Source organism: Rhincodon typus, chromosome 15 (genome assembly GCF_021869965.1).
Source record: "Rhincodon typus isolate 14 chromosome 15, sRhiTyp1.1, whole genome shotgun sequence".
Lineage (NCBI taxonomy): Eukaryota > Metazoa > Chordata > Chondrichthyes > Orectolobiformes > Rhincodontidae > Rhincodon > Rhincodon typus.
The window spans coordinates 31,764,145-31,790,714 of record NC_063346.1 but is presented as its reverse complement, the minus strand read 5'-3'; the positions used below and the strand labels follow the sequence as shown (position 1 = coordinate 31,790,714).

At 38.6% G+C, this 26,570-nt stretch overlaps 1 protein-coding gene across 6 annotated transcripts in view; it reads left to right on the top strand.

Moving 5' to 3' along the window:
* Window positions 1-23,947, top strand: part of znf536 (zinc finger protein 536) — a 551,541-nt gene extending 527,594 nt beyond the window's left edge. For 5 of the 6 annotated variants that reach the window (XM_048606050.1, XM_048606048.1, XM_048606053.1 and 2 more), the window contains 2 exons: window positions 19,042-19,273; window positions 23,808-23,947. In XM_048606050.1, coding sequence (XP_048462007.1) covers window positions 19,042-19,273; window positions 23,808-23,835 — 260 coding nt within the window. In that variant the 3' untranslated portion in view covers window positions 23,836-23,947. Of the gene's footprint in view, window positions 1-19,041; window positions 19,674-23,807 lie in introns of those variants that run through there. The other variant, XM_048606051.1, reaches the window with a different exon arrangement.
* Window positions 23,948-26,570: the final 2,623 nt, after the last annotated feature.

Sequence of the window (26,570 nt, the reverse complement as noted above, 5' to 3'; positions counted from 1 at the left end):
CATAATTGAATGTCTTAGTAAGTTAATGGACTTGTGATTTATATTTCGTGCCATCAAGATTCACAAAATGATCAATACCTAGTCAGCCAGTTGATAGACAGACAGAAAGAATCTGTCTCTTCCTATCATCCTATTTTTCAGAACTTAAAGCCACTAAAATATCATGATAAAGTCACACAAATAATCAAATTGACATATGTTAAAAGCATAATCCAGTGGAAACAAGTAAGAATTAGCATCATTTACAAAATACTGTCCAGCTGCAGGCTTTGTTTCTTTGTTCATTTTTTTAAAGGCCCAGATTTGCTTGCAAAGAAACAACAAGTTTTAATGCACTTGTTATTGAGTAGAACAACCCAGCACTTTATGGAAAGGAAGAAATGCACCAAGTCATGAATCGGCACAAATTGCTGAACAATTTGCCCTCTTGCGTCATTAGTCTTGTGAAAATGGGGGGTCATTAATAATCTTCCCGTAAGTTTTACAAAATCGCTGGACGTTTTTAAACTCATTGTACAAAGTAAGGCTGTTACATAACAACATAAGAACCTTTCAGATGATGATATTTATGTTCCATCAATGCCACTCAAATTCTCCAGCCAAGAAAACTGAACTGATCAAACCATGAAGTTTCAAGTCTGCAGGTTATAAATTCTTCTTCAAGCTTTTAAAAATGTAAAATAGTATTTTTTTAATCTCCCACCTAATCCAATCATTCCTCTATTTTTGTTTCTGTATCTAGTTTGATCCTATTTTGCCCCTTCTTAGCAGGCTTTTTTTTGTAATTCGCCTGTTTATTTTTCTATAAATTTCATTGTTTAAGGAGATGGATAGGTTTGTGTTCATTCACCAAAGCCAAATTGGATTTGCATTTCCAAAAATTTATAATGCAAAGACATTTCAACCTGAAAGGGACAGAAAAGAATATAACATGCAGAACAGGCAGTAAGAAATCCAGTTCTAACAAATTCTGCATCAATATCCAACAGCCAACTGAGGAATGAGCAATGCACTTTCACAATGAAGTCTCTGGTTGACGAGGAACAATTCTCTGACTGTTGGTAATTTACAAAATTGGTTCATGTTTATGTGAAGCTCCGTTAAAACAGAGAGCCCAAAGAAAGCTATCACAGAGCAACTTAAAACTTCCCCATCTTGATTCTTATGTTCAAACTTTCCCAAAATTTGACACTGTACTGCTGAACAAGATATATTAAATCAGTTTAAAAACCAACCCATCAGTTTTTTACACATCGCATATATTCAAAATCATTTATGATCTTTTAATGTATGATTGCGAAGGGAAATTATTTATTCCAGAGTCTTCATGTTTTCACTTGTCATTGCAAACGAAGGACATACATATAATACTCAACTTCAAAACAAAGGTTTTAAAGAATTACTTCATATGAGGTACTCAAAATTTCTGCACCAGTTTTCTCTGACTGTGTCATAAGCCATCAACTTTGACCTTGTTTTCAGGTCTGGATCATATCAGTGACAATGTGAACCTTTCCAAGAAGAAAACACATATAATAGTCAACAGGGAATGAGTTAAAAGAAGCTCCTCTTAAATTTATGGTGGAATTGTGTTACAATATAAATTGGTATAAGAAGTAGTAGCTAGCAGATCATAGCTGTTAAAATGATGGTAAATCCTTCAGTGACCAGAGGGCAGCCATAAGATAAAAAGGCACCTTTCTCTTGCTACATATGAAGGGCACTGAGTCAGTGACAGTGGTGAAATTAGATGTAGCTAGTAGCTATCATAATTTTTATGGCATCAGCTTGTTCCCTGCTAGAAATGTGGGCTAAGTGAGTTACATATGATGAATTCTGCAGGAAAGTGTCCAATTCACTGGTGAAGCAGTGTTATTACACTGTCTTCTTTTACAAATGCCTGTTGACAGCAAGCAGAAGTTTACTGAAGTGGAAATATATAAGTATGTTTAAAAAAAATTAGTTGCCTTCTCCCCTGATCCTCCAACTGCAGTGTTTAGAATAATATTGTTTTGTGGTGAATAGTCAGAAAGAGATGAACTATTCAGAGGTTTGCAAAATTAATGTACTATTTATGCTTATTTTAAAACACCTCTTTGGAGTTCAAAGACATTCACTGCCACTTTGTCTCTTATCACCATTATGAGAATGGAATAAATACTTTGACACCAACAGGGTTCCTTGGCAGATGCCATTATAAAAAAAATGCAGTGTAAGGTCATTTTTGTAAATAATATTTGAAATAGGATGTCATTAATTATGATGGAAACCTTACCCAGCTGCCTGTTGCCTAGGGCACATCTTCCCTGGTCTGTTGATGCTGGTGCATTATGTCCAGGTTTAAGGAATTTTGCATTTGCGCAGTTAGTTTTGATGTTGTCTTCAGCAGAATTAAAATTTGTGATCAGAGCTGATTAAAGGGGCTCAAGAATTTACTAGTTTTAATGGTAAGAAACAAATTATTCTATGCTGTTATTCCATAAAAAGTTCCTGAATGAAAACAAAGCACTTGGTGAAACTAAGAGACCCTGACATAAGGACTGGTAACCGCCTGTAATTAAGAAGCATTTCATTTAAACTCTAGAGGTTTTAAATGAACAGGATGACAACTGTTTCAGAAGCAACTATTAAAATGCAGTCATGGTATTTAATGCATTCTTGGAATACAGTATCCTGTGATTTCCCTGAGAGGCCATTATTAAAGTACCATGTTGATATACTCAAAGTATAAAAAATGAACAGCATTACTTGGAAGACAGAAGTGTTCCTAACTTTTCCTTTTGCTTTGTGTTTAGCATTCAGATTCTAATGTGACATTATCTGCAGGTTCTTTTTCTGTACGCCATGAAAAATTAAATCTTAATCCGTTTATTTGGAAACCTTGTTATTTAGTGTAACAGAAAGAAAGCAAAAAGTGCTAATAATAATCACCAGGTTAGGCAGCATTTGTGGAGAGGGGATAAGAGTTAATGGGATGGTACTTTGCGCTCCCCATGATCCGAGATCTATCTGAGGTTTTCTGGAGGTGGGCAGGGAGACATTGGTAGACATGGAACAGTTGGTCATTTCAGGGTCTCATCTTGCCACTGTAGGTATTTTAAAATAGCACGGAGGTCAAGTGACAAGCCTGATTGCTCTGGCTGTGTGGGCCGGTGTCAGGAAGGATTGGGAGTGATGGGGGGAGAGGAGACCCATCCTTTGGACAACCTCTGGGTCCATTGGAGACTAGCTCCCAACACTGTTCATCAACCAGGTCATTCCCCCCTTCATTCTCATAACATACAGTCTCTTGAACTGGCCAGCTCACCGAGACTCCTGTCTCCACACTGGGCTACTCAGCATGTTGGGATTGACTTTAGTCCAGCAGTGGCCACCACATCCATCAGTCGCTGTGAGAATTAAAGACTTTCATGCCCTGTATGGCTGGTTTTCATTCCAAGATAAGGGTAGGTGTCTTGTCCTAAAGCAATTAACACTCCTACCACAGTTAATTGGGATGGTGAACATTCACCCCCTCTCTCCACTCAAATTTTTCGCTCGGGCAGTTGGCCAGGGACCTTGGCTCCCCGTAACATCCTACTCAGTGTTTCAGGCCAATGATATTTCTTCAGAATTCAGTGGCATCTGTCTGAAATGTTAACCCTGTTTCTCTCTCCACAGATGCTGCCAGATCTGCTGAGTATTTCCAGCATTTTCTGCTTTTTGTTTTGGAATTCCAGCAACATCCATATATTGCTTTTGTATTAGTTAATGTAACAACGTTATACTCTCAGTTGTTTTTATTTGAAGGTAACCTTGCTTAATTATTCAAATGACATGTAGAGATGCATGGTGACAGCAACAGGAATATGCTATTTAATCATGCACAAATCCTAGCTTTTTGGTAAAATTATGAGTTTGAATTATCTGAACTCATCATCTACAAAGTTAAAACGTAATATGCATTACAAAGGTATGTAATTTGCATTACAAACATGGAATATCACAGTCTATTAATACAACCAATGATTATTGTTCGTAATTAGTTCACCATAAAATCTATCATTCCCTGCAGCAAATTTTAATTATTCATATAAACCTACGGACCCACTAGGTCAATCAGCTCTCAGTATTACCTTATAAAGTCATTGGTTGAATTACCATCTGAATGCGAGGACATGCTTGTAACTGGTATATGGAAAGACCTTTTCTCTTTCAAATTGGTGTAACTATACAGGCAGAAATGATACAGTATAATCTGTCTGTTAAAAAAAAAACTTATCACTCAAGCCATGTAGTGTTCACATTAACACTACTGAAGCTTCGTTCAATTATTGCTTCTCTGTACCCAATCCTTTTCTGTTCTGTTTGTGGCAAACCAGAAATGGAGATTACATTTACCTGTTTCTGGTTCATTTAAAAAGATTAAAAAAATTAAAAGGGCTTAATTTACCAAATTATTTCCCTGGCAGCTATGTTTAATCTTTACATTCGTAAGTCAAAAGTTGTCCTTAAGAAGATTGGACTGGTATCAGATGGTGTAGCCCAATCCCTGCAACTTTTTGTAACCACATAGGTAGTACGCTACAAACACAGAGAATTCTGGAGAAACTCAGCAAGTCTGACAGCATCGGTGGAAAGAGAAAAGGAGTTAACAAATGGAGTCTGGTATGACTCTTCTTTAGAAGGTTGTATGCTTGGTCATTTGCCTTTGTTACATTTCTTAATGACAGTTCTTAATGGCAGACTGACAGTTTAATGTGACTGCAGCACATCAGTGTCCTGTTTAGGAGAACAGTGTCCTGATTCCAACTACATTCCAGGTCACCTTTGAGAAAAGGCAAGGAATCTGCTCAAACAGAGGATGAAACAAACAGTCAATGGATGTTCCAGCACCTCTTTTCTTCCTGTCAGATTAGCAGTGTTCTAAAATCAGGTTTTGTACCCTTACCAGCTATGGATGTATTATTTATCTTAGTGCAGAGCTGACACTATTTTCCATGTATGCAACAAGTTTATTTACAAGCATTTTTAAATATCTCTGCAATCGCAGAATGTCTGTATATGCTTATCCCAGTTCTAGCTTCTTGTAGCTTCTGTGGTGACTGTTTACTTTGCAAGAGTCCTCACACTAATTTAATAAATCAAGCACAGTGAGCATAAATCGGTTGCCAGGTTCACATAATAAAACGTGGAACAATTGAACGCTACACAGATAACCATATGAGCATTTAATTCAAAAGGGGATATAAAAATAGTCAGAAGTTAGTTAGTTCATCTGTGATTTCTTTCTGTGTGAAATTCCCATGTAAAATAATCCACCCCTCATGTCTGCTGTACTTAAAATACATAATAAAGATCCAAGTACCATATCAGATTATTAATGAGTAAATTTTCACTTCATGCTTTTTGCTTAGGTCATGCATATTTTTCCTCTTTAAAACCTTTCCAGCTTGCTATGTGATGAAAAGTGTCAGGTCCATATAGAAGCAGTAATGGGAGAATCAAATTTCGTAGAGAGACCTCAAATCAGAAAAGCTCAAAAATAGAATAACAAAAATTTTAAAATAAAACTAAAAGAAATCTGGTATTGGCGTATCATGTATTCCCATTATTTTGTTGTTATTATAAAATAAGGAGTTATTAAATTGTCTGAATGTGTACCAGGTACCATCACAATCACATTATCATTAAAATTGTTTATCTGAATATATTATGCCATCGTGGTACATTTCATTATATTGCAATCCCCTGGTACATGTCATATGGTGCTATACTTTGCATTTGTTTACATCATGGTCAAACAGACAAGCTCACTCTTGGGGAGGTGGTGGCATGGAGATAAATGTCACAGGTCAAGTAATCCAGAAACATTCTCTTCGCATTCCATCCTGCAACAAGGCCTCAGGATTTTATATGCTTCAATCAGGTTGCCTCTTATTCTACTAAACTTCAGCAGATCTTAGCTTAATCTATCCAATCATGCCTCATAAGGCAACCTGCCCCATCAAGGTAGTAATCTACTAAACCCTCTCTGAACTGCCTCCAAAGCATTAACATTCTTCCTCAAAAAAGGTGACTGATACTATATCCAGTACTCCAGATGTGGTCTGTATAACTGCATAACTAAAGAGTAATCTCTGTACTTTCACATTCAATTCCCCTTGTGATAAATGATAATATTCAATTAGTTTTCCTAATTACTTGCTGTAACTGCATACTATCTTTCTGTAATTCATACACAAGAGCACCCAGATCCCTTTGACTTCTCAGAGCTCTAGATTTAGGTAATATGCTTTTTTGAATTCTTCCTGCAAATGGACAAATTTTCATTTTCCCACATTATTCTTCATTTGCCAGAATATTGCACATTCAATTAACATAGTTATTATCTTCTTTCCAGTCTCTTTATGTGGTCTACACAACTTAATTTCCTACCTATTTTTGTGTCATCAGCAAATTTGGCAAACATACCTTTTGTCCCTTCATCCAAGTCATTTGTGTAAATTGTAAACAATTGAGGTCCCAAAACCAATCCCTTTGCCATACGATTATTCCATCTTGCCAACCTGAGAAAGATCCATTTATGCCTAATCTGTGCTTTCTGTTAACAACCCAACTATTGCTCAAACGTGATTCCTCTTTCAAAAACTATGTTGACTCTACCTGATTACCTGGGATCCAAGTGTCCTCCTATAAAGGCGATGACAAATGTTCAGCTAACTGGTTTCTGTCTCCCCAACTTTTTCAATAAAGGGCTTATATTCACTATTTTCCAAATTAATGGTACAATCTAGAGAATTTTGGAAAATTAAAACTAATGCACCAGCTATCTCATGAGATACTTCTTTTAAGACCCTGGGATAAAGGACAACAGGATGTAGGTAGTTGTTATCCCATAGCTCTTACAATTTACTCAGTGTCACTTCTGATTGTGATTTTCTTGAGATTCCCCTTCCACTTACTGATTTATTGCTGTTTTGGAATGTTACTTGTATCCGCTATAGTGAAGATTGATAAGAAGGATCTAGGCCCGAAACGTCAGCTTTCCTGCTCCTCTGATGCTGCTTGGCCTGCTGTGTTCATCCAGCTCTACACCTTGTTATGCTCAATTCATCTGCCATTTCCTTATTTTTCATTATGAATTTTCCAGTCTCACTTTCTATCAGACATATGTTCACTTGTTATTGCTTTACTTCTTTAAATATCTATTTTTATATTTCCTCTTTATTAATTTTTAGGCCATCCTTTGCTTTTTTAGTGGTCTGGCCTCTTTAATTCATGTCATTGAGGGAAAATATTTACCATCCTTACCTGGTCTGGCCTACATGTGACTCTAGATCCATGGCAATGTGATTGACCCTTAATGGCTCTTTTGGCATTTATGGATGGACAATAAATACTGGCCTAGCCAGCAACATCCACATCCCATGAACAAATAAAAACAAACTTTTTTCTGAAATATTGCTCAGCACCTGCTTGTGGCTTGTAGAAAAACCGCAGTGATATTTTAAGGACAGTGCTCCTTCTTTACATTGGATAGACATTTATTTATTTTAAAAGTCAGATTTGTTGTGACTATGGAATTATATTTCAGGCAAGCCCCCCTTGGTGGATGTAACACCAATATTAGGAAAAACCTTTTCTCATCATGAGTGTTTAGGATTTGCCTGAGTGTGTGGTGAGCCATGTTAAATCAAAGAGGTTTAATAGGGAATTGGATTATTACCTGAAATGGAAGAATGCGCAGAGTTAGAGGAAGAAGGCATGAATGTGGCACTGGAGAGTCCTTTTGGAGAAATGGCACAGACACAACGTGCTGAAGGACCTCCTTCTGATCTGAAATCATTCTGTGATTCTGCTCTCAGGCTACAGTAGTCATTTGGGATTGGGCCAGTGTAAAGTAACTTCAGATAATGGTGGCATGGTAATCACATGTAAATCAGAGGGCTAGGTTAATGTCATGGCAACACAGGTTGAAGTGGCAGCTGGTGGAAGTTCAGTAATTAATCTCAGTAATGGTCACCATGGCAACTATCACTGATGTAAAAACCCATCTGGTTCGCCAATGTTAGTTACAGGGAAAATTCTGCCATCCTTATCCTATTTGGCCTAAATGTGACTCCAGACCTAAAGCAATGTAGTTGACTCTTAACTGCGCTATGAACTGTCCTAGGAAACCACTCAGTTTAGAGAGTGAGCAACATTGCTGGCTTTGCCAACAGCATCCACATTCCATATGAGCAAAAGGATAGTATGACACCTTTGTATTAATGGAGCAATGTGTTGTAGAAAGGGTATCTTCATTATAGAGTCATAGAGTTATACAGCACAGAAACAGGTCCTTCGGTCCAACCAGTCCATGCCAAACTTAATCCCAAACTAAACTAGTCCGACCTACCTGCTCCTGGCCCATATCCCTCCACACTTTTCCTATTCATGTATCGATCTAAGTGTCTTCTAAATGTCGTAGCTGTGCCTGCATCCACCACTTCCTCAGGAAGTTCATTCCACACGTGAACTATACTCTGAGTAAAAAATTTGGCCCCTCATGTATTTTTTAAATCTCTCTCCTCGCACATTAAAAATGGCTTGAAACCCTCCATCTTAGGGAAAAGACACCTGTCATTAATCCTATCTATACACCTTATGATTGTAGAAACCTTTATAAGGTCACCTCTCAACCTCCTATGCTCCAATGAAAAAAGCCCCAGCCTATCCAGCCTTTCTTTATAACTCAAACCTTCCATACCTGGCAACATAATGGCACTGATAGTTCCTCTAAACACTTCAGAGACAGATTTGTCATTTTGTTGTAATGTTGTTCAACAAAAAGAAAGTGTAGTTTGGACAAGAAGTGATCCATCTAAACTGTGCTTTCCTTTTAACAGCAATAACACATTTTAAAACAAAATATCAACGTCATGTAAAATTCATCAATTGCACCACCCTTCCAGCATTTTTTACTCTGTGTACAGTTCATGAAAACTTTCACTTGTGGACCAATCATATTAATATTGATATATATGTGGGTATAAACTATGTGTCACATAAATATGAACATCAGGTTGTGAGTAGATTTGATAACATGTTTTTACTGGCTGTGTGCTGTTCTATGTCTTCAACATCTGAATGCATGAGCAATACTGTGATTGGCTCCTATTAAGTTCTCATTTTCTTCCTTAACAATGTTCTCCTCTCCTCTTCTGTTGGCTACTGTTTCATAGCTGTATGTTGCCTTTGAAAGCTCAGTTCAAGTTCTCAGTTCACCCACAAGGTTTGTTGGTGGATGTCAGCAGGTAGTTAACACAGCCAAGTTACTGCCTCCCCACAGTTGAAATTCACAGTTTCCAGTTAAAGTCACTGGGCTGTGTTCACAAGCTGGCTCTTGTACACTCTATAAACCCAGTAGCACAAAAGCCAAATATTGGACAAACACAACAACAGAAAATGCTGGAAATACTGTGTAGGTCAAGCAGATCTGTGAAGAGAACTCAAGATCACTCTTCCCAAGGTATACTTGACCTGCTGAGTATTTCCATCAATCTGATGTTTTTATTGTAGAATTCCAGCATCTGCAATATTTTAATTTTGTTTAAAGCCAAATATTGTCCCCTGGCCTTGATTAATCCTGGCTTTCAAAGAGAATTGGTTAAGTGCTGAGAAGGACCAAAATTGCAGGGCTTTGGGGAAAGGGTGTTTACTAAATTGCTTATTGCAGAGAAGTGGCACAGGCTGAACAAGCCAAATGGCCTCTTGCTGCCCCGTAACAATTGACTCTATTCAATGTTAGATAACACAGTGCTGGAATCGCACAGATCCTGGGATTACATCAGTCTTTGTGACTCAGAAAATCGTTGGAAATCAGGGTGAGGTGGAGAGGTGGGTTGGGGTCAGATACTACCAGTTTACAACACTTAATAAAGTTAATGACAGTGATTTGGACTGAATGACACTGGATGATATAGGCATTGAGATAGTTGAGGAGGAATCAGAGTGAATAGTATAAAACTAGCTACTTTTTCATGAATATTATTGTACTAGTCCCAACTACTATTGACCCTGTGGCAATTTTCTTTTCCATGCTAAAGTTTGAACAACTAGGCTATAAATCCAACCTTGCCATCCCTTTCACCAGCAGTCTCCATTAAACTCTGATCAAGGGATTATTAGAAGCTGGGAAACAATTGCTGAATCCTTCACAATCAGATGTTTGAAAGCCAGTGGCACTTTATCATTTACATAACTTTTTTTTCATAAGTATTTTCCCACTGCCTAGTTCTGAGAATTTTTTTCTTTCAATTCATTTTAACTTTCTATGCTACCTTTGTGACCCTTCTCTGACTGTACGTTGTTTTTGAGTCTGCTATGTTTTTCGTTTTGTGAGCCCTTTGTTCAAGGCTTGTCTTCTGTTACTTGTATTGTTCCCTTGCTTTGGACTGACAGCCTTCATATCTTAACATCTGCTTTGCTTTTTGTCCTCTTAATCCTAATTAATTGGAGAGACCATTTTAAGTAGATTAATAAAAGCCTTGCTAAAGTGCGGTTTTCTTTATGTGTCGTGAAACTACAGATGGGGCATATTTGACGAACTTTAAATGTTTAAGCTGGAAATTATATACATTTGGTACCAGGCACGTGATGAACCTGATTCCAACTGTGTAAACAGTATTAACCCTACAGATGGGTGACCCCTGGGTGAACTTGTCTCCTCAAGTCAATTGTTCAGCAGCAGTTTTCATCTGCGCTGTAGCTGATATTTCTTTCACTCCCACAAGGTGGCCCTATAGACCATTTGTAAAGGAAGTCAGCCCTGACACATGAAACACAACGATCGACGACTGTAATCTTAAGGAAAAATTATCTGCAAATGTGTTGCAAATGTTTTATTATGTATTTGTGTATATTAGTGCACTGCATAGTGCATTCAACATCCATGGATGAATCTGAGGGCATGCTCCATCGCATTACATTTGTACTCTGACATAAAATAATGTCTTTTTAACTCCATTAGTGTCAACTCCCATCAGAAAGCATAGTGCCTGATACTAATAGTGTTAAAAAAGACTCACAGAAAAGCCCTTATAAAATTACTGGATAAATATGATTCTCAAAATTCCAGAGAAAGACATTGGTATTAACAAATTATTGACCTGTCCAATATTTTCGAATGTATGTTATGTGGATTATAGAAGGGTCTAATCTGAGTGAATTCCTAGCAGTTTTACATATTGCTTTGCTTCTAATGGCAAATACCAAAAATGAAAGATAAGACAATGCTCTTATGCTTTAATACAATAACCAAGCACAATATAATACACAGGTCTGACAATCTGTTGCAGATGGAAAACTATCTGAAAATGCTGCATGTTTCTCAGTTAAGTCTAAAATTGACACGTGCATTTCAATTTGCAAAATTCCTAGAACAAACAACAATGAACTCTGGATAACTTGAGAATGATGGTGTGGTCTTAAAGGTCACATTTACCTTGCCTGTAGAATATTAAGGCACATTTCCAATCCTATAAAACAGTGGTCTTGGATTTCACAGTGAGAGAGGCTAGGGAGTATGGGAAGGGTAAAACCAGTAGTGGGCAGTAAATACAAAGTTGGGCAGGTGAATGTCATGCCAACCTTCACAGCAGGGCCTTAATGAAGTAAAAACTCCCACAGTCTCTTCTGATACCTGGCCAGATTTCTGCTCAGTAGGAGGTGGCATTCTGGAATGATCTCCAGTAGTCAGTGGGCTCTGAAGGTAATCAGGGATTGTGTGGAGGGTGTCATTGTAATTGGTGAGGAGCTCAGAGAAAGGGAGGCATTAGCACCTATGCCAGGTACTGGGATGATCTCCGATTCCTCCTGCAACACAAGCAGTGCTACAATAAGCACATTTCCTCTACAGGCCAGTCAGACCCTCATTTCATAGTCTTATTGCCAAGCTGCATACAATACTCAAATCCCTCTGATAGGAAGTTACTGATTCATCAAGGTGCCAAAGATATCATTAGGCTATGATTTCTGAATTTTAAGTAGAACCTCAGTTATCTTTAGCAAGATCGGGCCTCATCTAATTTGTACTTCAAATTTACACCTTTAAGTCTTGACTATCTCAAACATTTCCTAATGAGCCTCATGCCTTCTATGCTACATGTCAGCAACTCACACAAATCTCTACTGCCCTTACCATAACTGGCACCAAATTCCACATATTTATTCCCATTCTATATTAACTTCTGGTTTAGTGATGGATCAATTTAAAAATTCTCATCCATACCCCCAAGTCCCGACATTGTCTCACCCCTCCCTGTCCTTGTTATCTTCTTCAACACTACAACTCTGTACCTGACTTCCTGTGCATCCTAATTTTCATCATTCTATCTGAAGCATCATTCTTTCCTCCTTCTGCTAAGGTCCTAAGCTGTGGAATTCTATCCCTCAATCTCTTGGCTCATCTACCTTTTTTTCTTCCTTTGAAACACTCCATAAAACTGCCCTTGATTGAGCTGTTAGTGCCTGTTCTAATATCTCTTGTAGCAGGTGTCAAATTTTGTTTAATGAAATGCCTTTGTAGCATCTCACAACATTTAACTATAAACATACTATCTAATGCCAGTTAATGTTGTTGACAACGTTGGTAAAATGGTGGCAGATGAATTTCAGTTTGGGGAAATGTGAAGTCATTCATTTTTGTGGGAAGAGTATGAACAGACAATGTAAAACAAAGGGCATAATTCTGAAGGGGGTAGAGGAGCTGACAGACTAGGCACATACATGCATGAGTCTCGAAGATGGCAGGACAGGCTGAGAGCCAAGTTAATAAAGCATACAGTAATCTATGCTGTACTAACAGGATTAGAGTACAATAACGACAAGATAAAAGAGGTTATGCTGAACTTGTATAAGACACTAGTTTGGTTTCAGCTGGAGCATTGCATCCAGTTCTGGTTGCCACTCTTTGGAAAGATGTGAGGACATTGGAAAGCGAGCAGATGAGGTTCATGAGAATGGTTCCAGGAAGGAAGAATTTCAGGTCTAAAGATAGATTTGAGCATTTAAGATTGTTTTCCTTAGAGAAGAAAGGCTGAGTGTAAATCTGAGAAAGGTATTCATAATCATGAAGGGTCAATTAGAGACAGCAAGGACCTGTTCTCATGTAAAATGAGTGTGAAAAAGGTGAGTTCCAATTAAAAGTCATTGGCAAAAGAAGCAAAAGCGCTATAAGAAAATGGCATTTTCACACATTAAATGGTTAAAGTCCGGAATGATTCAATTGAGATATTCAAAATGGAGTTAGACTATTATTTCAGAAGGAGCAATGTGAAAGGAAATGGGAAAGGAGAAAGGCATAGAGTCATAACGCTCACTCAAAGAACCACAATGGGCTGAATAGCCTCTTTGTGAGCTGTGATAATTCTATGATTTGCTGCCACTAAAATATGGCTGCCAGGAATAAAACATGATATGGATATCCTGGTGTTGTTCTGAGATGGACAAAGTCACATGACACCAGGTTATGGTCCAACAGGTTTATTTAAAATCACAAGCTTTCGGAGTGCAGCCGCTTCGCAAGTTATGATGAGGAGCTAACCCCTTCCACACAGCTGGGAAAGGAACTTTAAATGCCAGCCTGCATATAGCTGATTTACCATACACAGCAGCATAGAAAAGTACTCTTGATAAGCTTCTGCTGCTTGTGATTGCCTTATTGGGGGCAAGAGCTTGAGAATGCGGTTCCGTCTTCAAGGAGAGCAATCAGAGGTCAGGTGCTGCCATTTCATAATTTCAAACTGTTTCTTGTGCAAGTGGGAGAAGCAGTTGAGAGAGGAGGATGAGAAAAAGCCTTATTCACACACTTCTAAAAGTGCTGAGCAGATTCTTTACTTTTCTGCATTAAAATGTAGTCAGCAGATTAAATTTTGTGAAAGTCGACAGTCCATATACAGTGTCCTGTGCAACATTGAATGACAAGTGTAATCTGAAGGAGCACAGCACAGCGGCCTTTATACCTGCAGATGGTGCTGTGAGAAAAAAACAGTCCTATCTGCAATCAAGCCGTGTGCTTGAGTAGGAATACATAGTACTGCACCCACTTTACTTCGCACCGATCATGAATACTGACATTAAAACTACAGAACCAATATAGCACTGATAAAATTGTGAAAAAGTGTTCCTTACAAGCAGCCTGGCACAATTGCATATTCTTCAAGCCTGTGAGTGAGATGACGGCTGAGCCTCTGTTTTTTGCCCTACTGAGATAATTGAGGATCATAATGGTGGGAAAGGACTGCAGTCATCACTCGCTGTCTGTCAGGTATCAGTACTCATCTCCGTGTCATCTGTCACCATTGAAGCACTGTGTCATCTTTACTCAGCCTTCAGAGCCGCTGTTTCTCATCCTGTTCATTATCTTGTGCACAGACCAGCCCCCCTTTTGTAAATGCATCTTTTTGTGACTCTCAATCTTCTGATTATGAATCGATGATCATGTGGTGTAAGAGAGATAGATGGCTTTTAGCTCCATCTTGTCTTCTCTAATTGTAAAATATTAGTTACATTAGACTCTGCTTTTTGATTAATGGAACTTATTTGGAGTGGCCTCTCCCAGCCTCCCCCCCCCCCCAAAGTCCTCCACTGACTTTCGAGAATGGAGTGATTTCAATTAAAGCAGACAAATAAGCCCTTCAGCTTCGAGATAGCTGAGCTATATGTATTGAATCCACAGGGCTCACAAAGCTGCTGTTGATTTCTTATAGCAGAATCTTCAGTGACTGGATGGACACGCATGATTTAGTGGTTGCAGGTATAAATAAAATATGGAATATAATGAAGATCCAGTTTAAAAAATGATTACAGCTTTTTTTCTTCAGAACGGCATATAATATTGAGTGAAAACACAGTGTGCTAAGTTCTCACAATCAATCAGTTCAATTACAAAAGGTCTATTCACTGCGATGTGTCAAGGTTTATGTGTTGCACAGAAGAAGATAAAGTTAAACAGCTACAAACAATCAGGCAAAAATTCTTTTCATCAGTTTGAAAAGGCTTAAATTAGATCTGCCACTTAATGTTTAATTTGGGCGATAACACTTTTTAAAGGAGATTGGTAATAAGCCACGCGTGGCTCAAACAAGGCAATTTCGCATTTTGAGAATTGCTGTTTTCTTGAAGGGCAGTTTAACGTGCAGGGAGAAGAATTATTTTTTTCATTTCGGTTTCAGGATTTCACACAATGACTGCGTTGTGCCTTTAAATACACGCCATTGCTTTTAAGGAAACGAAGCATCACACGTTAACGCTTTCATCTTCAACAGTGCCTCTGACACGACAGGAGGGTGTTGTCCCGAAATTAATTTTTTATGAAATATTATGCAAAATAAAAAGGTATTGTTCATTGACCAAGATATCTGCTGACGGTATTAGCTGCATTGTTAATATTATCTTGCAACGACTGAGGACAAGGCGAGATTGCCAGTTCTTTTGCCTCCCCCATCACCACCTCATACCCTTCATTGTTGTGAAGGAAGCACAGTACATGTAGGTGTGTCAAGGGCCCCGGTGCAGAATGAGTTAAATTAGATTAATGTAAAGCTGAGTGTATAAAATGGACCGAATCCTATTGCTTTATTTCTCTCTCTCGATAGTTTTTTTTTCCAGGCTATCCTGAAGATAGAATTACTGTTTGTAAGCAGCTGAAAGTCATTAGTGGGACTGCAGTCTGTCAGGTGCTGGTGGAAATCTGCTGAAGCTGAATGGGTTCCTTTGCAGAGTGCTGGGAATTTGTCATGTGCTGATGAGCAGTTATAATAATATATGAGCAAATCACAAGCATTCTGCAAATTAATCAAATTTTTTTTACTCATCTCTGGGAGAGAGCGTTTTTTTTTGCAGCTCAGCATAGGTAAGGCAGTCTTTACTCACAGATGGTAGTGCTGGCATCAGATGGAATTTATATAACAGTAATTCTGACTTCCTGCCAAAAGTAGCCTGAGAGACACAAGGGAAATTGTGTGAGGGCAGTCATGTGGTTTCACAAAGGTTGTTGCGGTAAGTTTTAGGGGAAAAGCTTAAGATTTCTTTCTGTCGGCTCTTGTTGTTTTAGCCTGAAGGAACAAAATCTTATTCAGTTGTGCCACAGGCCAAATCCACTGTGTAGTTTTTTTTTCTCTGAGTGTGTACCGAAACACTATGTTTCACAGCTGTTTGAACTCTTGGCACAAAGAACCATATGACTTCATGTCCTCACTCTTCCCTTACAAGGATTGGAGGAGGGAAAGTTCAAAAGGTTGTTGCTCTACACGCCGCAGGGTGGAGGAGACTTGCTGCTCAGGAAGTTATACTTCGCTCATTCACTTAAACTGATCTGTTTATCTCCACGTGGGGAATTTTGGGTAAAAAGAGGGAAACTTGAACTCCTGCAGAACACAATACATCAAAGGGAAAAACTGCTGGCACGACAAATACATTCAAAAACTAGTCTAGCAATTTACTTAACTGAGCCACTGCCGTGTTTTAAACCGTGCAGAATACACACACAGATTTGGGGAGAACCAAATGAAGGCGTTGTAGTAACAAAGCACTGTGATGGGTGCATCATGGAGTCATATTACAAAAGGCTGCTCAGTTCTCAATGACATTTATGATTGAGAATTTCCTGCAGCCTGTAGAATTCTCAAAGCAATGCTGAGCTCGGAGCCCAACGAGTTCTATTCTGCAGAGTCTTGAATAGAGATGGCCTGAGTATTCTTTTTGTTTTGCTGGTTCCAGTTTTCCATATAGACGTAAGGAGACTATTTATTTGGGGTGGGGTGCGTTGTACACAGAAGACAAGCCGCAAAGAACTGTTTCACAATACATAAACTGTAACGCATGTGGGTTTCCCAAACGTTTTCTTCTGAATTTTGAGAAGATGGAGAATCAGCTACGTTACATTAGAGAGTATCAGTAGACTGCAGTGTTTTGTATAATGTAAGGAGCTGCCCATTTGTTTTGGTTCACATGACTGCAGTGGAGTAAGTGGATTAGACTGAAACTTTACCATGCTTCATTGCAGCTGGTTGCAGACATCTGTCATTTTTCAGCTACGGCTTCAGTATCAGGCCACACAAAAAAAACCCCAGCAAAGTCTGACACCTTTCATTTTCCACAGCCTCTTCTAAAATAATGCAATGGAGTCACAACTTTGTATTTCAAAGCAGGCCTTTCATTTAGATCTCTGTTGCTTTCACTTGAAGGAAAGAAACTTCAATATCCTAACTTGGATTTATTTTTTAGATAACCAAAAAAGAGATTTTAGAATTCTTATACAATGTTTTTTTTAAAAAAAAATTCACATAAAATAGGCTGCAGACAGAGAATGCCAAAACTACGACTTACGAGTGGACTGGTGTTGCTTGCTCCTGTTATATGCCACTAATGTTTGGATAGGCATTGGGAGGCATCCATCCTTCCAGTATTTGACACCATAACTTATATTGTTAATGTGCCCACTGTACAATAAACATGATTCTGCATTGGTTGAAGTATATATGTAAAAATAATCTATACAACTTCTTTTCAATAAAATAGAGAGGGGCTGAGCTAATCCCTGTATGTGAATTCAAGTGCTGGAAAGAATATGTTCTGCTTAACATTAATCAGAGAAGCTCAAAAATGAATATTGTGCAATGTTACTTTGTTTGTCAGCCATCACTCAACCTTTGGCTTCATGTTCATCATTTTAACTATAAATCCATTTTTTTTTACTGAACGATGTTAAATTCAGGTTGTGAAGAACTCAAATTGGGTGTTGCCAATATGTGACTCAAATTGGAAATTATGTTGCAGAATAGCTGTTTTCAATATGTGCAATCTTTATTTATTTTGATAGCATATCAGGTATATTGAAGCAGACTTGGCTAATATACATATATGTGGACAATTGTCTTGGAGCATTAGATGCATGATAAATAATCTAAGTTTGTCTAATATTTACAAGTGTGCTACAGAAATGTGAAAGAAGTAGCATTGCACCCATTTCAATAAGTTTATTTACAATTCAAACAAGCATTTTATTTTTCCCCAAAACAACGTTACAATGTTTTATTTTTGCCTTCGGACCACATTTCCAAAATTTTGTATATTGAAATATCAGAAGAAGAAAGATTAAAAAGAGTTGTATTGCCAAAGTTCATGTGGCAGCGAATAGCCCTCTTTGGTTACCTCAAAGCCTTGTGACAGTACAGTGTGCTCCCATGCATTTCTTCTTCTCAATGCAATACTTAAAAAGGGACAATACAGTGTGGAGCTGGAGGAACACAGCAGGGCAGGCAGCATCAGAGGAGCAGGAAAGTTGACATTCTGGGTCAGGACCCTTCTTCAGAAATGGGGAGTTTGGGGGCAAGGGAGCTGGGAAATAAATAGAGATGAGGGGTGGGGCTGGGGAAGGTAGATGGGATGGTGATAGGTGAATGCAGGTAGGGAGTGGTGCGGATTGGTCAGTGAGGTGGGAGGGGCGGATAGGTGGGAGAGAAGATGGACAGGTTGCATCAGGTCAAGGAGGCAGGGATAAGAGGGAAGGTTGGACTGGGGATGAGGCCGGGGGTGGGGAGGTATTAAATCTGGTGAATTCTATGTTTAGGTCATTAGGCAGTAGGCTCCCAAGGCAGAATATGAGGTGTTGCTCCTCCAGTTTGCGTGTGGTGTCATTGTGGCACTGGAGGAGGCCCAGGATGGACATGCCACCCAGGGATTGGGAGGGGGAGGGGCAGTTAAAATGGTTGGCAAGCAGAAGGTATTGTTGTTGTCGCGTACAGAGCGCAGAAGCTCTACGAAATGGTCCCCGAGACTATGCTTGGTCTCACCGATGTAGAGGAGGCCACATCGGGAGCAACGGATGCAGTAGTTCTGCAGTTCTTGTAATCTCTGAATACTTAGAAATGATTGTTTTTAAAATAAGATGCTCACATTTATTCATAAACAATTGAGTAATAAGACTTTAGTGCCTTCCTGTTTTATACTACATTTGACATGATTCCTTTGCACTACAGTACTATAACTAGACTGTTATCTTTTCTTGCATTACAGGTCACAGACCTTTCCAGTGCAGATACTGCCCATACAGTGCCTCTCAGAAGGGGAACCTGAAGACTCATGTTATGTGTGTGCATCGCATGCCTTTTGACAACAGCCAGTACCCAGATCGCAGGTTCAAGCGCTCACGAGTTGAAATGGAAGCTCCTGGGATTTCAGAGGAAGCAGTTGTTGTGAAACCCGGGAGCTCTTGTGAACTGCCAGTGGAAACCAGTCAGGACCAAGAGTAATGCAGTGGAACAATATAAATACTTGCAATATGTGTTTTTACAGAGCTTTTTTGATATGCATTCAGACTGAGCAAATGTTTATGGCATTCCAAGGAAAGAACTTGTGAACTATATAGAAATAACACCCCAGTATTGTGATCCACAGTATAGAACATAAAAGCAGGAGTTTCCAGTCCTCCCAAATGGCTGCCAAACTGTTACCTAGCAACAAGTACTTCAAAACATCACAGGTGGGAGGATAAAGTGGTTCTAAAAGGTGGGAGGAGGTCATCAGTTACTTAAAAGCTGGACATTTAAAAGTTTAAAGTGGTCTTTGTCCAAAAATAATGCTCTTAACAGAAAAATGATACCATCTGAATGATTTAGCATTGCCTTGAAGATCTGGGGCTGTGTTTTCAGTGTTGAAAACACCTTTATAACATGACACCAGCTGCTGTCATTCGCTTAGCGTAGTAATGAGATGTGTTGGTAGACTGCCATGGTGCCAGTCTGACTGGAGCTGTCATTTGCAGAAAAAAAAATCAATTCAAGCGGTGTCGCAACTGCACTATAGAAGAAATCTTAGACGGCCCATGAACTAGGGTCAGTAGTGACCTACAGTAAAGTGGGTTGGGATGTTACATCTTCATTTTTTTTTCGATTTGTAGCCAAATGCATCAATGGAAGAGAATGAAACACAAAGCAAACATGTTAGCCTTTTTTTTAGGTATCAGTTGGCAATGGAGGGAAGAAAGCATTTTTTTTCTTTAATTAAAGGAATTTTCTTCTGTGGAGAAGTAGGTTATCAATAATCGAATTATAGGCAAGTTGGGGGATTTTGGGGAAGAGGGTGGGGGGTTGGTGGGGGTGAGTGTTACTGAGCACTGACAGCTGTTAAGTCTGACAGTAGAGGGCACTAGTGGGAAGTGGGCTGTTTGTAGCAAAGGATCAGCATGATTTTTACTTGAGCAGAATCCCCAAGAGCAACAATTTGCTAATTTTTGTAAAAGTGAAAGACAAAAAAAGGGTTTCTCTTGAAATGTCATTGAATAGTAGAGAAGATGAAGAAGCCCAATCGTCCTTAATTTCCTGCTCTGTGTGTATTAAAAAAAGTTAAAGTGTTCAGTCTTCTTCCTTTGTTTTATTTTGTAAAATAGAAACAATGGAACTTGTGACGTATTTTTATGAATTTTAGCTTTTGTACAATTCAGAATCTCCAGAGTTTAATTTCACCATAATATAGGAAGCTTTTGAGGAAATAGAAGTTTGTGATGAATGACGTGATTATATCATTCTAGGAAAATGACGTATGAAGGTTTTTAGCAACACAAAATCAGCCCGAAAATTGAAATCAAATAAGCTTATAGCCTTTGGAATCTTACTTCCTTCATCAAAAGCAAAACTGGTGCTTCTTCTTCCAATGGTAGACGAGTATTAGTGTCTTCTGAAAAATAAGTCAGACTTAAAAAGTCAATATCTTTCCAAGTAGGCTGGGAGCAGAAAGTAAATCCCAGGGCCTTAAAACTTCTGTTCTGCCTAAAGCAGTTTACAGTAATCAGAAACTGCAATCTATGACTTGTGTAAATAAGAAAAAAAAGCTTAGTACTAACCTGAGGTAAGGGTAAAATCTCAGGCTAAGAGAGAAGTAAGGTTTGCATATGCTGGCTACTAGGAAGTCAACCAACCGAAGCCACAGTTTAATTGAGGTCGCTAACTAAGACCTGTCTGGCGTATAGCAAGCTGGTTTTATTGTTTTCTAGTATAGTTCTCACTGCCTTACTTAAATCCAGATGATAAACTTAATGCAACTGTTTCTAAAGATCCCAGCAAGGGATCGAAATGTTATTAAACATTTCTGAACGACTGTAGTAAGCTTTAGGATATTAACTGCACTACTGTGTTTGGTGACTGTGTCAGTCGCTTGCTTTTGTGTGTGTGCGTGTGCGTGTGTGTGTGTGTGTGTGTGTGTGTATGCGTGCGTGTGTATGTGTGCGTGTGTATGTGTGAGTGTGTGCCGCCTACAGTATCTTAGCAAACACATTCCATTCTTGCACTTTTGAAATCTTTCAGTATTCTTCTGTGTCTTTCAGCATTTCAGATGACAGGCAATAATTCTGTTTGTGACACTGGAAACATTTCCCTTTCTGTGACGTGTGCGTTGATTCCATTTAGTCAGGTGCTACTGTCCCTTTTTTTCCTCTGACGTAGACCTTTCCAGAACATTTGTAACTTGTAATACAAACAAGTGACAGCAGCAGTGATACATTGTCAGATTCTGAATAACATCATGCTTCACAAATCTAAACATGTCAACATTTCTCTGTACTTCTGTAGTGTGTGAAACTGGTCATGATATTGTCTACATTCCTAAATGAAGGAGTTCCTATCTTGGAGGAGATCTGAGATCAATAGAGTAGAGGATTTTGTTGCCTTGCTTGTAACAAGTAGATGACTTTGTATTTAAAGTTTATTCTTGGTCATTATTTATTATACATCAGTTGACAGAACTTTATTCTGGTATAGAAGTATAAAAGTTGTTTTTCAGCGATGACTGTTTTCTTTCCGCTGTTAGAAGCAAGATGTCTTTGAAGCAGTACAGTTTTATCCAGTGTTTTACGCAATAAAACCTCTACCTCTGAAAGAGCAGATTTCGCCTTCTTATTTTATAATGTGCTTTTAAAACGTACCATTTTGTATTATTCAGATGTCTTACTTTGGAGTGAATCCTGCAGAATCACTACTTAGGGTTCTGTCTGAGCAAGCTACTACAGAATATTCATAATGTTGTAACTCTGAAAGCCAAAATTGCATATATTTCCATTCAGAAGCAGTCTGAATTCTTCAAACTATTTTTTAGTATATATTTGGTGCAAATTTCTCAGCTCATGACATTCAGTAAATGATGAATTGTAATTTCCTGGTTTGAATTACAGATATTGGACTGAAATGTGTGCCAGTTTCTGCACTGAGCAGACTGGAGAAAATGGTTTTCCCAAATTGGCTGGGTGCCTCAGTTGTTTATGCCAGTACATGAAGGCATGTACAAATGCTGCCCCAGCAGTAGCGGTTATGGCAAAATGACTGCAGTCTACATCTTCATTCTCTTATACCCTTTCCTGTTTTGTTGTTATGTAGAATAGGGGGTGTGCCTATTGGGAAGGCCATTCAAGCTGCTTAGTCTTTTTTGGAATTGGTTAAGTAGGATAAGAGTCCAAGATATTGTTCCTCCACTGAAACTGACCATCTTCAGTTCCGCATGATTTCAGTAAGGACAATTTTAAAAGGGCAAAGATGATCAAACTCCAGGAATCTATTTTGTTGATATTCAGGCTGTGGTCTGACAATAGTTTGGATGTAAATTTTTGCCAACATGTTATTTGTATAAGTCCAGGGAACTCCTATTAAGTAACTAAATAATCAGAGTCTCAGAACATTGTTTAACGATCTCAGTGGTGGGTTAATTCACTTTCAATTCCTCACAGAGAATCCCCAAACTCAGTCGTAACCTTTTATTGGAAAAAGGTAACATGCAGAGGTTCTTTGATCCAAGGAAAATGAGAAAACCTGAGTGAAATTGGCCATTTCAAACTTGCTGTAGCTGGCATATGGCCAACACTGATAGGGTCATTGCTGTAAGTCTTCTGCTCTCCTTGGCTCCTGATTTGTGGTTTTGTAGAAGGAACCAACCTCCCAACCCCAACCCCAACCCCCCAAAAAAAAGTCAGGAAACTGTTCAACTATTTCCATGCATTCCGCACCATGAACTACCTTCCTTCAGTTCTTGCTATCCCATTGTGTTAGGAAAGTGGAAGGATTCACCAATAATTCCATGGAAGTCACCCGTGCTATAGTTAGGTTTGCTCTTTTATTCTGCCCAAATGATTGGTTACCAAAAGAGAGCTGGCAACCACCATGGCATTACAACTAACTGAAACTAGTCAGCCTGGTTGAAGACATGGTGATACTCACTCATTATCAGATTGCACCATGTTTCCTGTACCTTGTACATTAATGCATCATATTCACACCATAAGGTGATATACCCAAAGAGGATTGCAATAGAAAAGGGTGGCATGCTTCAAGATAAGTAAATTACACAGAATGGACAATCCACAAATATTTGCCTCTTTTTTTCTTGAATGTTTTTTCCTGTAAATGGTTACAGTCGTGCATTATTTATGTATGAGATAATATTGCATTTTTTTATTTTGAATTTCTTCATTTTATTTTGTGAACTCTGATTAAATCTGAGCAGATTTTGAATCTTTCCCTCATTGGGAATTGTGCTCAACACATCTGCTGACAGCTTTAAACACATATTATTTTGCATTGTGAGTAAAATAAGCTAATGGAAGTTCAGTATTCTAATCAATAGCACTTGTTTTATGAAATGGATATCTGTTTCAATTGTTAGAGCAAAATACAGGGCAACATTAATAATGCAAACTGCTTGCAGTAAAAATAATTAGGGACACATTTAAAAAGCATAGAAAACAAAATGAATCAGAAAACTCTTTAATATTTGGTTGTCCTCTCCTCTCTTTTCTTCAGTTTACAGGTGCCTATCACTCTTGGTTGATGAAACTAATGCTTGAAAATTGCTGGAACTAAATTGCTTCATCAGAAATTAAGATCTCCTCAGGCAGTAGCTGCGGTCAATGATGCTTTGTATCATCAATGCTGTTGTACAAGTCCGGAAAAATTGATTGGACGTTCATACAAGTTTTAAATTTATAAATTCCTAACAGAACATTAGTTGATTCCATTAATTAAAAAGTTCAAGAAGTTGCTAAAAATTCAAGGTTTTGAATCTAGTATTGGAGATAACTTTTTTTTGTGGTCTAACTCTAAATATGTCACAGATTCAGTTTGGTCTTAGTCATGGACCATCCTAATTTATGCTTCACATTTTTATCTTCAATGCAACATGTATGTCCTCTATTACACTAAAATACTTATGAAGGAAACTGCTGTCATTTCTGTTTTACAAATAAACATTGCAATTCTCAAGGAGAAAGCGTATTAAGCTTATGACAATCTCAAACAGCAATCACCAAAGAGAAGTGGAGTAGACTACTGATGTTTTAGGCACTGAAGATAGGTTTGAATAACGAGTGGGTTGCAAAAGCCCCAATATTTGTCACAAGGTTAGGAACTCAATAGTATTTGGGAAATTGTGCTGATATTGACAGAGTGGATCAAAACCAAGGTAGGCAATGCTTGTTCATCACCAGTTACTGTTGGTATTGAGGGTCAGGATTTACTCTATAAACTACATAGACACGGGGTCACAGGTCTACGCATAATCTTATTAATGGTCTTAGGTCTCCCCTTCTTTCCATGTGTGTTTCAAGCTGATTTTCAATTCAGTCTTTAACACAATAATTAATAATAGACCTTGAACACAACAGATATTCCTAGGAATCATGACTGTATGTTTTCCCATTCTTATTTATTCACAATAAAGTGGTGGTAGCAGAGTTTCGATTTGGTCAAATAGCATTTCAAGGTCACAGCACAACATATCTTTAGGTTTGATTCTTGCACAACCAATAGGAACAAGAAGCATAGGCTAATTCAATTATTGATGACTATGAAAGGAAGAGAGATTTTTATGAACATGATTCCCAGATTGTCTTTGCTTTTTTTTTAATGAATTGAATATTTCAGTCTGTTTTGAGCGAGCTAAGTCCAAGGGGTGCTCTATGGTGGATGTATGTTGAGTCAGGAAATCAAAGACCAAAGTTGTCTTCTTTCCTATTACATCTATCATATACCTACTGTTATCAAACAAAGGTGGGAGCAGCTGGACAAAAAAGCCTGGTGTCCCTCAGGCTTTGCAAAGATTTATAAACTCCCACAGGAGTTGCATGATAAATAAATCGGTAGAGATAGCAGTAACAATTCTTTCTTACAAGGTTATAATCCCTCCTGACATAACATGATAGAAAGGTAGAAGCCTCATAAAGACAGTCTTTGGTGCTGTATTTATGTTTCTGGGAATGGCTACAGTTGCAATGGACTTACATGAGCTTCTACTTTCAGAAATCTAAGGTCTTCAAGGTTTAGTTCTTCTGCAATGTCAAAATATCCTCATAATGCCCATTAGTGTAGTGCTGTTCCTCAGCAGTGAAGCTTTTCATAATCTCTGGATAATGACTAAAGTATTGTGACATCAGTGCATGTGTTAAAGGCTCTATTAGTTTATTCAGGATTACTGTTCTAAATCGCATCTTCCCTATTTTTCTTTTCAGAGGATTACTTCAAGTTTAAAGGCTATGGCCATTTTAAAAGGTTGAACAGGTCATCTCTGGGATCAGGGATGTGTATGTGTGTGTTTGGGGGTGGGGGGCTGGTGGGATACAGGCTGTACAGGAATTATGAATGAAGCAGTCAGCTGTTCTCTCAATTCAGCCTTCTACAAGGTCAGCAATACAAGAGTTGTTAGCAGTTGAAGTCTCCGTCCACGGCAGCAACAAACAAGGTGCTGCACCCAACTTTCCGTTTCAGAACTATCTGCACAATATCAACAATGAGATTTTCTGTACTGCTCCTCTGTTTGGGGAACATCCTCTCAGTTAGTGCAACTGTGTCTAGCTCTAGAAGCAATCAACAACTGTAAAAGAGAGAGTGTTAAAACATGCGTTAAGCCAAGATATGACATTAGATAATGGCCATGATTAGGAGAATGTGCTCTTGTGACAGTCCTCTAAAACTATTATGTTACTTAAATTAGATAAATAAACAGAACTTGCATTCATTAACATAGTTAATGTCTTGAGTACTTCCTAAAACAAGTCAGAAACAATGGGCCTTGGGTTTTGAGCCCTCTGTTGGCTCAAAACAGAGGTCATGAAGTAGGAAATCTAGGTGGCACAATACCAATCAAGGACTTTGGCTGAATTCTGTAGCTGTGCAGGCTGTCGACCTTAATGGAAGAACAAAAGGAGGAGCCTCAAGCTGGAGTCTCCCTTTCAAGACATTGGAAATTTTAAAAATGAAATGTTGCCACTGTTAGCAGGCCATCATTGGTGAAGGGCTGGCCTTCACAGGATAACCTACAGCAGCAGCTCTAGCCCTCCATTAATCACAGCTTGGAGGGTGGTGGAGATTGAAGACAGCAATGTTGTATGAGTGGCTACTCCTGTTCCCTGATCTGCCACCTCTGTCCATTTGCTGGGGTTTCACCCAATGGGGGAGGGCAGTGCAGTGGGTGGAGATAACTGCCAACTGAGACTTTCCAGATGCCTTGTGATGAGATCTCTCAATAGGCACTTTAATTTGCCTAAGTGGCTACCTGCCTCTAGTAAAAGG